This window comes from Semicossyphus pulcher, unplaced genomic scaffold, assembly GCF_022749685.1.
Source record: "Semicossyphus pulcher isolate SPU_LCO1_2020_fin unplaced genomic scaffold, fSemPul1.0.p SCAF_3, whole genome shotgun sequence".
Taxonomy (NCBI): Eukaryota; Metazoa; Chordata; class Actinopteri; order Labriformes; family Labridae; genus Semicossyphus; species Semicossyphus pulcher.
Genome location: NW_027211704.1, coordinates 24,310,835 through 24,326,576, shown reverse-complemented (window position 1 = coordinate 24,326,576; position 15,742 = coordinate 24,310,835). Strand labels below are relative to the sequence as shown.

The 15,742-nt window shown below is 44.0% G+C and overlaps 1 protein-coding gene across 4 annotated transcripts; it reads left to right on the top strand.

Annotated features, from left to right (window-relative positions):
* Nucleotides 1–2,429: 2,429 nt before the first annotated feature.
* Nucleotides 2,430–15,305, top strand: gata2a (GATA binding protein 2a). Of its 4 annotated transcripts, none has more exons than XM_069678042.1 (6): nt 2,430–2,701; nt 6,798–7,209; nt 7,949–8,509; nt 11,006–11,163; nt 13,320–13,445; nt 14,123–15,305. In XM_069678042.1, exons 2-6 carry the CDS (start codon nt 6,981–6,983, stop codon nt 14,420–14,422), a joined length of 1,374 nt encoding a protein of 457 aa, XP_069534143.1. In that variant the 5' UTR covers nt 2,430–2,701; nt 6,798–6,980; the 3' UTR covers nt 14,423–15,305. The 4 variants fall into 4 exon arrangements, with proteins under 4 accessions (XP_069534143.1, XP_069534144.1, XP_069534142.1 ...); XM_069678043.1 differs by lacking the exon at nt 2,430–2,701 and adding an exon at nt 6,483–6,566 and having other exon boundaries at nt 11,018–11,163; XM_069678041.1 differs by lacking the exon at nt 2,430–2,701 and adding an exon at nt 6,483–6,566.
* Nucleotides 15,306–15,742: the final 437 nt, after the last annotated feature.

The following is a 15,742-nucleotide window of genomic DNA, read 5'->3' as shown; positions in this document are numbered from 1 at the left end:
CAACACATTAAAAAAAATCCTTATTTAATAAGTTATCTAAGTTGGCAAATGAGTGACACTGTTTTTATATTTTGTAACGGCAACCTTTATTTTTCGCACATTTAAGGGGCGATTAAAGGTGCTTTAGATGGGAGAAGAAAATAACAAAGATAACATTTAAAAACGACAATAAAAGTTGACTTTCATAAAGGTGGTCCAGCCTAAATTTAAAAAAGGCTACATCCTGGAGCAGTAATGGGACTAATCAGACAGATAAGCATCCTGTGACAGTGATGTATGTCTAATATAGCTTGTATTGATATGTAAAGTGTGTGTACCAACAGTCTGGCCAATAAACTCCCTCTAATGGTAAATACAGCTTATATTGGCAGTGGCTCTGCGTCGCGTAAAACGTGTAAATATTTCTCATTCCCCTCGCCTATCTGTCTCTATCAACCTGCGGGATGCCCCCGCCCCCCCTCCACAAATGATGCATTAGATGCATTGAATGTATTTGTTGTGCAAGTTTGAAAAGGCGGCGATAATCTGGGAGTGAGAGATAAGGAACACCAATTTATTCAGCAGCACTTTGGACCCCGCTTCCAGCCTCGGTCGGTGCTGACACCCCCAGCAGTTTGCTGATAACGATTAGGCCATTTATTATCTTCACACAGAACAAAGATTGCGCGGTGCCGATGAAATATTACCCCCGGTAATAATCAGAGGGAGAAGGGCCCCGGCATCTAATGCAGTGTGCATACAATATCATCCACACACACACACAAAATCACACACGTACACAAAATCACACACATACGGAGTCTCGTGCAGAACATGCATAAAATTGATTAACAAAACAAGTTCAAGTAGACACAAATATAACATACTATGCTGCAGTTTGATTTAGGTGTATTGATAGAGATAATTTAGTTAGAATAACAGACTCCCTTTGTGGTTGTCATTTTTGTCTTTGTCTGGATTGTTTCATGACAGTGCCTAAAATAAAAAATGTTGATGTGACGTTTAGGAAAAAACATGATTTATTATTTGATCACGGTTGATGGATCACAAACACACTCTTGTCGTCATTTCTAAACTAATTCTCTTTAACTACTGATTTTAAATCAAGATTAAAAACTTGACTGTGTTTGCATATCCTAATTAGACGTATAGACCAGTGTACGTGATGTCAAAGTAACTTCACATGCATGCACCAAATAATCAAAGTCAAAGTTTACGCTGCTTTCTAAAGAATACATATATATACAGGCTAAACTTTAAAATAGATTTTTTTCATCTCTAAAGACGCTTCTAAGGATTCATTAGTCAAAATAGCTCCAAGCACTTAAAGGTTACGCCTGTTCTTTATTATGGGCAAACTTTTATTCCCGTGGCCGCCCATAGGTGCTAAATATCGACATTTCGAGCTTAACATCTTTGCTCTGCTGATTTTAAACATTGAAACAAATGTTATTAATTCAGTCCGACTTCACATTTCTTTCTTTCTTATCCTTTCTTTCTCTTCTTTTTGTGAGCGTGTTCACTCTGGGGAGCACGAGCCCCGAGTTGCAGAGGTCCTCGCGCCCCTTGCACCTGCCTGGCTTCAGCGCCGCGCACGAGCCCGGGTCGCGTGCAGGAGATTTCAGGGGCTTTGCATGTTTTACAAAGTTGTTGTTAGTGTGTGGGATATAAAGCACAAAAAGGAGAGAGGGAGGGAAGATGGGGGGGTCTTATTTTTCTTTTTTAACGCAGTTAACACGGCGGGGCGGGGGAGGAGCGGGGGGTCATGAAGTAAAATCTGTGGAAGTTAATTAGGAGCGGAGCTGTCAGTTTTACGCAAAAAATTACTTTAAAAAACCTGAAAAAACGGAGAGTAACATTTTTTATAACATGTAGCCTTTTTATTTACTTACACAACAAGGACTGGAAACATCACTGGCATGTCAATGTCACTCAGTTTGCTTTCTGTTGGATACAAGCTGCAAAAGTTGCTCGTTTCTAACTCACAATGATTGTATCATGTTACACCCGGGACAAGTGGGGACCCGGGACATTTATTGGCCCTAGAAGACCCCAAGGAGTCCTCAATTATATGCAATTATTTTCTATTATTTCTACTGGCTAAAGAAGGGATAAACAACAGAAATAATGCCCCGCATGTCACCACAGCTTGTACTCAAAACATTATTCTGCTTTAATGAAAAACCTAAAAATCTGTCTCAGTGCTTTTGCAGTCGGGTGTTGACCAGGGCTCCCTAAAAATGCTGGCACCCCGTGTGATGGGCAAAGTATCGATCACCTCTTACGGAGCAGGTTCTGCTGCTGCCACTTTCTGCCCATTTAACGGGACCCGGAAACAGGCTGCAGGCTGACGCGCCGTTACGTCTCTGTGCTGCTGCAGCCTCTCACACGGCCGCTCAAGTTTTTGCTCATTTTCAGGGAGCTTTGGATACAGAGAGAGAGAGAGGGAGAGGAGAGAGACACTGAGCGCAGACACACACACACACACACAGCTCTCTGTCGGGTGGTGAAACAGTCAGCAGCTGTTCATCGTTTTACCTGGACAGCATCTTTAACAAGCAGGACATCTTTCTCCATCGCTCGGTTGTTTTTGCGGTGTTATTGTGGAGAGGAGCGCAGTGACGCGGTGAATCCGATGGAGCCACTTTCTCTGGTGTGAGTCAGACAGCGCAGCCACTCCGCTCATACAACACTGGAGCAGGTCAGTGAACTACTGATATTTATAAGCATTTTTAAATCTTCTTTGGGAAATGTTTTTGCCATTTGGAAATTATTATAATACTTACTACCCAAAGCTACACATAGGGGCCTAACCAAATCTTCTAATCGATCGTTACATTATTTTGTCAAACACACACAGATTACTGCCGCTATTATTTTTTCGACTAAAATGTGTTTTTAATCTTTTATTTTTTGTTAATATTTGCAGCTTATTTATACTCATGCAGCTTTAGTGTGTTCGCGTTTGAGCTGCGTTAACCTGCACAACATCTATCAGCAGAAGGTTTTAAACGTGTATCAGCAGTCTTATCCATTATACAGATATAGTAGATATCTATAAGGTAGTTTAAACTATAATTTTTTTCCTAAATGAGCTTAAATTATGAGTCTAAAATTAACCTTCAAATTAAAAGCCCCACATTATTTCGCGGTCACTTTATCAATAAGCTTATCAATTTTATTGTGGCCCACTTTATGAAGCCATGAGCGAGGTGTTCTACTCCTGAGGAGAAAAAAAAAATCCCTGGAACACATAATGGATTATATCATCAGCATTATATTAGATATGACAAAAGTAGCCCATTCAATTGTCACGCTTTCAAATGCGTAAAGGAGCTGAGCAGAAATGTTCAATCAGCAGACACAGCATCACATCAGTACAATGGAGGAGCAGAGTGTGCACAGGCATGCAGCTCTCTCTCCCTCTCTCTCTCTCTCTCTCTTACCTGTGCGGGAGGCTTTGTGTGCTGTTTGTGTGTGATTCAAACAAGGTGAAATTAAGCTCTGTAGTGAGAGAGTGTGTGAGCATCATATTGATCTGTTGGTGGATGCAGTGAGAGTATAAGAAAGACTACAGAAGGATGAATGAGTGGATGGATGAATGAGCACATTTAACAAAGATGTTTCAGCCTCGCTGTCACTTTGATGTTTCATCTGTTTGTATATAAATTACTGGTTTGAGTGTAAAACCTGATTCAAAGTTTGGCTCTTAACTTGTGAATCATGTGCTCCATTATCCTGTTTTAATGATGGACACATTGTGTGTAACATCCTGTTCTATTATATAAAATGTTCTTGTTATCAGCTCAAACTGCCTAAATGGGAGCGAGTGGTGCAGCATCCAGGCCCCTCTCCCAGCAGCGAGATGGTCTTGTGTCTGGGTGCTTGTGACTATTAAAGCCCCCCGGTGCCCCGGCTCGATCTAATTAGCCATGAGTAAAGGGGACAATAATGCTTCAGCTGGTTTGTGTCATTCTCTTCTCTCTGGCTCTGCTTATCTTCACAAGCCCCACTGTGGCTCTTCACACACACACACACACACACACACACACACACACACACACATCCAAACACAGAGTCAGCCGCACACACACACACACATTCATAGAGTCACACACCTCCACTCTGGATAATGATGGATGACCGTGCCCAATGGGAACAAACAGGTAGATAAAGCCAATCCCATTTAATAACAGCATGGATCGGAATGATAATCTTGTTGTTCATTAGCCGCCGCGGCTGCACAGTTGTACAGTTTTTGCACACAGTTCTCACCCAGCACAGGAGGTGCTGTGAGAGAGATTCTGTTCTCCGGTCAAGGATAGCATCCCTGGCTGAAACAATACTGCTGTGTCCTTGAGAAAAGACAGACCCCCACCCTCTCCACTAACCCTCCGTCACCCTCTCCCATCTTTTGTTCCAGCACAGATACAAATGGGATTAATGAAGGTATAAATTACAGAGGAGCTAAATCCTGCTGAGTAATCCATTTGGCAAACATGCAAACAACAATGGGCATGCTGCAGCAGCTACAGCCTGAGCCTGACCCGCTCTCACATACCCTGATGGAGAGCTCAGCCAGAGAACATGCAGCACAGGGACACAGGCTGACCGCCGCAGGCTGTAGTGACATGTTAAAGTAAAGGGAGAAAAAAAAGTCCTTTCACTACTAGCATCGATAAAGGGAGCATCACTGTCCATCCATTCATGCTGGAACAGAGGGAGTCCTTGTTGCTTCAGGTTCAAGCATGTGTGACAGCAATTATTCTGCAGCATAAAACAGCTCCTCTCTGTCACACATATAAATATTGGATTACTGATGATTGATCCTTTGTGCGTCATAATACAATATATATAAAAGGACATTCATGCTCTCACTCTACCTGCAAACTGTGCGGCTGCTTTTCACTGGAATGTCAGACATTCAGGTAGCCGGCCCTCCGCTGCCCCACATGCACTAATTTGTTGATTTTAGGAGTTGACAAGCTCAAAGGGCTGAGCTCATCAACTCACTGCCCCTGGCAACCTGCCAGTGATTTAATGACTGATGACTGACACACACACACACACACACACACACACACACACACACACACACACACACACACACACACACAAAGATTTACACAGCAGGTCTAACATCAGATCATCAGAGCACGATCGGCGCCCTAATGACCTGTATCGTGCACACCGTGTCATCACAGTTATGAGGGGGGAGTTGTCCAGGTATCTGATGCTTCACGTGACACACCTCGCCAGCTCCAAACCCTCCAGTGATTCTGTGACGTCAGGTCCAGGCGTCAGCGAGGCGGCCAGTCTAGGCTCCGAGACCCTCCAATTATTCCCTGTCAGTCACACACACACACACACACACACACACACACAAACACACACACACACACACACACACACGTAGGCCTGTATCTTTATGGGCACGGCAATGAGCGCACGGACTAAACATTTTACGCACGCACTGCAGCTAACTGCGCAATTATAGAATAGAATACGTAAACGTGATTCACCATAACCTTCCTTAATTCATATACGCAGAGACATGCTTGCACATATCATGACAGTAACAGTAAATAACAATACATTATAATTATAATAAATAAACACGCGCCTCTGTTAAAGGCTTTGATATCTGTTTTGATTTGTATTGTGCGTTTTGAGTGAGGGCGTAAATAAGCACTTTGATGATCGACTGGGATTGAGGGCCCTCGCGCCCATCCCTGGTGCCACCAAGTGAGAAAGAGGCGCCATTAGTATGCAAACTGTGTTTGATAGCTCTGTCCCCGAGACAAAACCTCTGTTTTCACAAGAGGAATGCCCTCTACTAATTAAAGACAATTAGGCGCTCCCAACAATGGGGCCAATTTCGGGGCCATAAATCGACTCCTCCTCTGTTGGTTTTAGAGGTGCTGAAGACGCTGTTTATTTACATAACAGCAGTCTGCGAAAAGCAACACTTACAATTATAGTCAGTGATGTGACGCTAAATCAACAACTTTAGCTGATAAAAGAAAACACACTTTGCATGTAGGTGCGAGGTTTTAAATACGTCTTGGATCATTTTCCTCTGAAGATGTATTCACACAGGTGAAGGGGACTTACGCTAGATTACTCATACAACGCAATATAATTGTAATAGTAAGCCTCGTATTGTACAGTCTGAATTCCCCTCATGTGAGATGTCTGTCTTTAGGCTTTTAACTGCCGCTAAAAAAAGCAGATTATCACGGGCCGATTGCTCATTCAGTGTGAGCCTCATACGAGAGAAAGACCCCCGAGAAATTACGCTGCTGATTGATAAGTCTTTTAGTTTTTCGGTGCTGGAAAATGGAAATTGAAAGACGGAGAGCAGGGATGCGGGGAGCCAATTGTGGCAGGGCTGGCTGTGATTGGCTCAGAGCGAGGCCCCGCCCCGCGTGGCTTGATATGGGAATTTACTGGCGCCAGCCGCATCAGTCTGCGCCACATCTCATTAATGAGGCTGAGCACTGCATGGATCAGGAGGTTTACACATCAGAGCTGTGTCTGCCGTCAGCTGATCGAAATTGCAACAGGTATCAGAGAAAACATTGTGTTTTATTTCTTTGTGCGGAGGCGGAATGCTTTACTCCGATACTGAGGCAGCTGTGCTAAATATGTTACTTTGTTTTCGGTCTTTAATCAAAGGACTCTCATGTGTGCAAAGTTTATATCACGTGTCAACTGTGATTAGATAAAAACATAAATGATGCCGCGTCTTTGAAGGAGAAATAGTGAATTAACATGTTGTTTTCTTCTCTTTGCAGGTTTAATAACTGAGCAGAAAGGAGGAGACCGGGCTATTTAAGGATTCTATTTCTGAAGTAAATAAACACAGTCGAGACTTTCACAGCTAAGGAACTAAAGGAGGATTTATCTTCCACCTGGAGGTAAACACAGCCCGAAAGTAGCCCCGCATACAGACGCCTTCAGAGGACAAGGAGCTCGGCATGGAGGTCGCAGCGGCCGATCAGTCTCGGTGGATGGCGCACCATCACGCAGTGCTGAACGGCCAGCACCCGGACTCTCACCATCACAGTCTGAGCCACAACTACATGGAGCCAATGGCGCCTTTACTGCCCCAGGACGAGGTTGACATGTTTCTGAACCACTTGGACTCTCAAGGGAACCCCTACTACACAAACTCCCGGGCCAGGGTCACGTACAGCCAAGCACACGGTGAGATGCGCTCAATACTCTGACAGATTATTATAAGAATGTGACGAGGGAAACACGTTTGAAAAATGTTATTAATAATGTTTCCATATAATTCATTATTTACAAAACAACGCTTGTATTATAATATCTTAATATTAAATACAGCTGTGTGTTAATTAATAAGTACAGCAACAATAACAATTCATGCAGAGTGCATTCATTTGTTTGAAAAGTCCGTCATGACTTTTCTGGGCCACTTCACCAACATAAAAGGAATTCGTAGCAAATGACAGCGAGGGGAAAGGGAAGTATGTCATTTAACCCCTCTGTGTTGGGGCAGGGGTTTCTGCAGGGAGAGAGAGAGAGAGGCACTTCCCGGATATAAAATAAAAACCGCAAATTTACTAATAACAATCTTTAGACCGAGAGCTGCAGTCGATGAAAAGATACTGTCCTGGCGAGCGGATACTTTGGCTTGTTTTCTGGTCTATGGGCGCTTTTAATCTGTTTTAACTAGGACAGCTGTTTGAGGATACCTTACGGGGATTCTTTTTGGATAATTAACCAGTTGTGAGAAAAAATCTTTTACTCACAGATTACTTTTAGTAGCCTATTGTATAATCTGGAACTAAATGTCGGACTCGAGTAATTCGGAGTATTTAACAGGCAAGATGAATGTTTCTTTGTTTTGTGTGTAATGTGTCCGTGCAAAGAGGCATTCAAATAAAAAGTGTATTCAACTTATTATTCTGGATTTCAGCTCGCCTCACTGGGAACCAGGTTTGCCGACCACACCTCATCCACAGCCCCGGTATTCCCTGGCTGGACCCGGGGAAAGCAGCCCTGTCCGCAGCCCACCACCATAACGCATGGGCGGTAAGCCACTTCAGCAAACCCGGCCTGCACACCACCAGCTCCGGCTACCCCTGCAGCAGCAGCACCGGTACGGCTTCGGTGGCGTCGCTCACTCCGGCGTCTCACCCCAGCCCGCACCTCTACAGTTTCCCCCCGACGCCTCCGAAGGACGTGTCCCCGGACCCCGGCCCTACCTCCCCCACCTCCACCAGGATGGACGAGAAGGAGTCGATCAAGTACCAGGTTCAGCTGGCGGACGGCATGAAAATGGAGAGCTGCAGTCCGCTCCGCAGCGGCCTGGCCTCCATGAACAGCCAGGCCACGCATCACCCCATCCCGACGTACCCGGCCTACTCGCTGCCCCCGCACGAGTACAGCGGCAGCCTCTTCCACCCCGGCAGCCTGCTCGGCGGGTCCTCCTCCAGCTTCACCCCCAAGTGCAAAAGCAAAGCCAGGTCGAGCTCAGGTGAGTCTCACGTGGGTTCATATAGTCAGACTGCAGACCAAACTGATATCAATGAAATGGTTATTTATAGCCTAATTCAGTCGAAAGTTTACGGAATGTAATGTAAACTCTTTTTAAACATGCAGCCTAACAATATCTTTATAGCCTGAATTTGTAACATTTCCTTTAGAAAAAAAATGAAATGTTTGTGTGTGTTTTTTTTATATATCTTTTTAATTCTCACCTCCCTCCTACTCCCTCGGCAACTAATCGAATTATGAATGTTGGTGCACTCTTTAAAAGCACAGTGGATCACTGACAAAAACAATTAACATTTTCATTACGGACACTTCTCTCCTCTCAAAACATGTCCAAACTCGCTTTATCTCTTACCCATCACCCTCTTAACTTAAACGTGTTCACCTCAGTGAGGAATCAACCTGAGCTGAAACTCCTCAGACCGATCGGGGTCAACTATGAGCTAAATGTCCAGCTAGGACCATTATGCGCATGATCAAACGTTTCAGCGGGGAACTGAAGAGAAAGAAAGTAGGATTAGACCTTTTTTTGTTGATTTGCCGAAAATAAACATGATGTTTAAAGTTTGACCAGAGAAACACTGTAACACATTTTTTAATCGACTTTATCGAATTTGTATCGACGAAGTTGGGTATATTACAGATTATCAAATGTCTTCTTCTTCGTGCCACGAGCTTGTTTTTTTTTAGAATGTGGCCTTTATTTCACTTAAAAATGAAAGAGTCACGACGCCCTGGCTCCTGCCATATCCTGTATACCTCCAAGTGAACAAATCACGACCTCCCCCCTCCCACAGCTCTCCCCAGTACTAACAAAGCCCAGGCGACAGAGCCCTGCTGTTTGTGTTTTTAAGCATGGCCTTGGCCCAGTGCTCTAACATGAAGTGCAGGCAACCCAGTCCACAATGGACATGCTGCTGGTGTGTGGATGAAATAACAATTTCATAAAACTGGAGGGGTCAGTGCATCAGGGCAAAGTTTGGAGAGCGGTTGAGTAATTCTGATTAATTATAATTCTAAAAGCTGGAGAAAAAGTTTGTGATAAAATCCAGTCTATTATTTGAATTAATTGAGAAGCACCTGATGCAATACTCTGCGTATGTTGGGACATGTTTATTTAGGCTGTATGTCTGACATTAATGTGCAGACATTTGAAAAATGACTAAGTCTGGTAATGGGTTTGTAATTTCCCTACATTGTTTCCTATGAATTAAAAGGACTAAAAAATGACAGTGACAGACGCGTAGACTGCTGAGCCGCTCTTAAATGTAGTTGTGTAATTACCAGCATTGTCCTCCACTGTCCACATGCTCTTTAATACATCTGGTGAACACACACTGGCTGATAATCTGAGTGAATGCGAGCTGTGAGCAGAGAAATGTTATACTGTGACATTTAAAAAGAATCTGGCCCGACCGTGTCTGAATCAGCAACACAAACATATCAGCTACAGCATTAAAAAGCCTCTTATCTACCAAAGCCTGTGTTCAGTGCCAGTAATGGTGATTGACTGTTGTACAAAATGCCACAATGACATTTCAGCTGTCAGCACATATACCTTACAGTGGTGTGGCTTCCTGTTGAACTAGCCTCAAAAGGACCCTACCTTTTCACATGAAGCTTCCCATTTTATTCTTATTTCAACACTGCACGTTGCGTAAGGCATAATACACACAAGTCATCTCTGGTGAATATCTAAGGTGGTAATGAGGCCGCTTTAATGTGGTATTTGGACTTGCGAAACACTTAAGGGGAAGAGAAGGGAGGTGCAAAAAAGCGAGATGCATTTCAAAAGGCGCATAGTTCTTTGCTCAGGTCAGATTCCTTTGTAGGGCGAGGGTGGGACTGTGGGTGTCGCTGGCATTATAACAGGAATAATGAGATGATGCTCTGGGGAGAGAGGGATACTTGAATTAAATGAATCGGTCGGTTTAGCAACAGGCTGTTTGAAGTCAGTCAAACCTGAATGGAGAGCAGAGCAGGTTTTTCATACAGAAGAGCACAAACCTCATCTGAAGAATGGTGCATTTAACAACATTTCTATGTTATTAATCGCAGCCAACTGGCATGCAAGCTTTTCATCAAAGGCTGCAACATTTAATACCACCACCACACACTTTTGTTTCCTCTCATGGGTGCCCACACTGATGAATAATGCAGTCCTAATTTGATGGTGTGTCTCATTCTTCTTGTTGGACACCTCTGGACATGTTCTGGCCGTCTCTGGCCTCCAAACCGTGGATCAGTTTACACGGAGGTGTCTGTGTCCGTCACAGCCGTGCACGCTCTGTAAAGCCCGCACATTGATATAGATATTGTCTCCATCATGAGACAGATTTCATCTTTATATTACAGGGCCATCTTAGGTCGCCCCGGAACTCTATAGTTCCCCTGATGGCCTGAACAGCTGCTATGCATTGCTTCTGCCGGAGTGTGAATTTTTTAATTATATAAATTTTCTTCTCGTCTCCTCCTCTTGAACTCTATGCAGAGGGCCGTGAATGCGTAAACTGTGGTGCCACCTCCACCCCCCTGTGGCGACGGGATGGTACCGGCCACTACCTGTGCAACGCCTGCGGACTGTACCACAAGATGAACGGCCAAAACCGACCACTTATCAAGCCCAAACGCAGACTGGTGAGTCCCAACCTCTCGCTCTATCGCTTCACTCTGAGAGAAGGTACCCAAATATGAGCACAAAGCAGATGCCGGCAGCACAATTCCAGGAAAGTTATATTTTCCCTATGATCTTCCTGGAATTGTTTGTCCCTCTCACCCCCCGATGATCCGCCTTCATGGGCTGTTACAATACTGCTACTATTGCCATTGTTCCTGCTATCATTATTGCTGGTACTTCTGATACTGTTACTGATACCAATGCCCATGCTGCTTTAGTTAACACCATGCTTGAGTAAATGAAAAACAGCGTGGACACGTAACCTTCTTGTGTTGGATGCATCAGTGCTGCAGGGCTGCACAGCCTCCTCTGACATTAACCCTGATGAGGCTGGAAACATTTGTGTGCGCCATCATTTATTAATTTTACAACCATAGAACTATTCATAAACATTTATTTTAGCCCACTATCTATCTATCTATCTAAATGTTTTTATAGCCTATAATTTAATCTCTTTAGGGCTTGAATTCTGTATCCTTTATTGTTGTGCAGAAATGTTTTATTTTTATCTTTTATTTCGTTGTTTGCAGATGAAGCATGCTACTTAATAAAAAGCTTGTTAGTGATAGAAATAAATAAAGAGCAATACAGTCTAATAATCATCACTATAATAAGCCTCTAAGAATAATTAGACTTATGGCTAAATTATTATACGTTAATTATGGACTAACATTAAATTAAATTAAAGAATACATTTAGTGCTGATGCAAACTTTTAACTTTAATAAATAAAAAACATTCACCGTTGGGGAGGCTGTATAGTCTGGGTCTACTAATGTGCATTATTAAAATTAGCTGCTATTTTGACTTGCAATTAAATGGACCGCTAAAGATATTTTGTAGGGCTTTCTTGATAAAAAACACCAAATCCTTTTTTATTATATTTCTGATGATATTTTTCGCGTTTCTCCTTGACCAAGTCCACGTCGCTCCTTCTCGAGAAAAGTCCATTAGATTTTCCACTGGCTCGGCCCGCGTGCCTGTAGCTTTTGCATTTTCAGCTCAAGTGTTTTTCAGAGTTGTGTTCAAAGGGGCATCCAGTTGTTTCCTATCCGGATATCTGCCCGGCCCAGATAAGGAAGTCAGGCTCCCGGCTGTTTCCGCCTTCAGCCCGCGCGCTGCATTCTCTGTGGCCGGCCTGACATATACTGTAAAGAGATTATCACAACACTGGAGGAGCCGCTTATGTGTGAAGAGACGGAGAGCGCGAGGGGCGGGCATTGGAAAATAAATGGATTTATGTTCTCGTCTTGTTTGTCATTCTCGGTGGCCAGTGGTCCGGGCTTAACGCGCAGCTCTTTCATTTTAAAACACAGATTTAATTCATCCGTTATTTCGTATAAAATAACCGGAGTTACTGTTGCTTTTCAGGTAAATAGTAAAGACGACACCTGACATTAATTAAAAGAAAAACCTGGATGCTCTCTGTAATACATAGAGCCGCAGGTCTCCTGCATGTAAAGCTAATGTTTCTTATTATGTGTGAAGAATTGATCCGCAATGGACGCAGGAGCACGTTGACAGGCAGGGCACCGGGTCTTACACCACTTTGTAGCTCAGTTTCCCCGGATCAGGAGAAATATAGAGTTTACACAAGGGTCGTATTATGGCCTGTTAATACCAGCAGTATTAATTTTAATTAATTCAATAAGTATTTATCGGCAGGGGTGTACATAATCAGGCATTTTCTAGAACAATGTCCCCATATCTTTATGCACAAATGAGTAAATCTGATCATAGCGGTCTGCATACATGCAATTGATCCAGTAGAAGAGTAAAGTCATTTTTCCAGTCTAATTGTTTCATCTTTTGACGCTTTTCTGCACGTGATCCAGCGGTCAAAGCAGAAATCTCACGAACAGTCACGTGTCGCCGTTTAATTTAAGGGTAACTTTCTGTGTCTTGTTGATTTTATGCTGAGGCAGATGTTTCAAAGTCAGTGCATGAAATGTCATTGCTGTGGTTTATATGAAACTGTGGTATGATTACTCTTCTAAAGGTGTTTAAGTACGGTGATATTTAGCCTAGCATGTTTTTGTGCAGCTCGGTGTCCGCACTGAACTCACCGACATGTGAATGGCTCATTATTCATGATGTGTTTTCTCTGCTTCCTTCAGTCCGCTGCGAGACGTGCAGGCACCTGCTGTGCAAACTGCCAGACCACCACCACCACCCTGTGGAGGCGCAACGGGAACGGAGACCCGGTGTGTAACGCCTGCGGCCTTTACTTTAAACTTCACAATGTAAGTAGCTTGAAAAAAAAAACCCGCTGCACTCAAGTGCGGTTGTTTTGGGAAGAGGGGGGTGAGGGGGGGGCACTGGTCGTTAACTGGTCAAGTGGGCGGACAGCTCGTATCGATTTAGGAGCAGAGAAACTGTGAGAGTGTGAAGCAAAGCCTGCTCGCCCTGTGGAGCAGAACCCACCGGTCGTCTTTTTTTCTTCTTTTTATTAATCCATCGTTGTTTCAATGGGGGGCGTTACTCCCAGGAGAGGCTGCAGGGTGGGACTGTCATTCAGTGTAAAGGCGTCGGTTACACTGATGAGGATTTGTCTGAGGCTGCTCCTTTCAGCTCCAGCCAGCCCTCATCCCCATGTATTCATATTGACACTCAGTTCTGTTTGGTTTTAAATGAGACAAAGGCTAAAAAACGCCCCTGACTCACATTATAATGGAGCTATATATGCAAAACAGCTGCTCATTATTTATAGCACTTCTATCACAGTGGTGTAACTCCTAATACTGAGCTTCCATAAAAGAGATGCATGTAAGTCCTTATTGGCCACCAGTGGGTGACATATGACTGGTGACATTTGAAGTTATGGGCTGGTAAACAAGCAGCAGCTAACAGAAAAAACTATTCATACTGTCAGTGAAACTTTTGTCTGGCTTGCCCTGAGCTAATGTGCTGCTCTCCACAGGTCAACAGACCCCTGACCATGAAGAAAGAAGGCATCCAGACACGCAACCGCAAGATGTCGAGCAAGTCCAAGAGGAACAAACGAGCAGGGGACGGCTTCGATGAGCTATCCAAGTGCATGCAGGACAAGGCCTCTCCCTTCGGCGGAGCCCCTGGCCTCACCAGTCACATGGCCCACATGGGTCACCTGCCCCCCTTCAGCCACTCCGGACACATGTTGCCTACTCCCACGCCCATTCACCCTTCATTTGGTCACCCCCACCACTCCAATCGCTCGCCGGTCTGGGCCGAGCCTCACTGAGGTCCTTCCAGACCCACAACATCGCCATTAACACTAAATGGCCTCCGCTTCCCGTCAAAAGCTGAGCGGACTTGTTGCGTCATGTACAGTGGTTGGAGGGGAGAGACTTTCAGTTGGACTTAATGACTGAAGGTCGCGTCGTGCCTGACCTCACTGATGGGACGCTGCAGAGCAGGACTTCAGCGGACTCTGTGAAGAGCTAATGTGACGAGGGGTTTGTTAGTCCCTGGGTGACTGAGGCATGCAGGAATGGAGTGAATGGAGACGCTTGTCATTCTTTTTGCTTATTTTTACTAAGTCACTTTGGTACCCGCCTCTCCTTGACCCTGTAACAGGAGACTCAAGAGAGGTCTTAAAAAGAAACGCTGTTTTCACCTCACGACCATCTCATTATATATTGAGATACGTGCACCCTGCCCATCTCCTGGCCGTCGGACACACCTGATGTGGACAGGCGGACACACTCTTCAGTGCTGGAAGTCTGAAGACTGGCTCACAGCTACATCCCTACACCTCTGTTACAAACCTCTGTACCCACAAAGCAGTGCTCTCCTCACATGCTGGATTGTACGCCACCACAGCGCTCACCTGTTTTTAATAATGGACTTTTATGGAAAAAAGACACAGTGAATAGAGTGTTTATAAATGCTTAATTGCTATTATTATTGTTATATTTGATGTTATAATTATTGCTACGATAATTTATTTTCACTCTTTAAGCTTTTGTCAAAGACACATGGAAACTGTTATGATTTGAATTTCATGGTTATTACGTAAAGAAAAACACTGACCTATCTTAGATGAAAAGTCCCTGAGCTGTACGTTTTTATCATTTTTCCATCTCACAAAAGTAAAGGAAATAAAGTTTAATACTAAAGTAAAATCTGTCACCGCCTCTTAAGTCAGTCTGTCTCTTATTATCGCTCTTACATTTCTCACACAAACATAACCCATTAGACTAAGCTTTCCTTTTAATGAAGAGTGCTGGATTATTAAAATCATAAGTGATATCAGATGCATCAAGGGAAGCTCTGTGATCCCTTAAGCGTAGTAATGCTTTGGTCAGGCTCCTCCTCTATCTGTGATGGTGCGTTGTTAAGAGAAGGCCTCTTTGTGGAGCTGAGGCCCCAGGCTGGACCACTGTACCCAGACAGCAGTCTCCAGTGAAGGGAGAGGAGTCACACACAGTCCTACATGTGCACATGCTTGCTCACAAACACTTGGGGAAAAAACAAACACAAACGCTTATATCCTCCTCACCCTTATTTTACCAAACAACACCAACAGCCTCTTCTTTTAAATTGTCTTAAAGTGAATTTA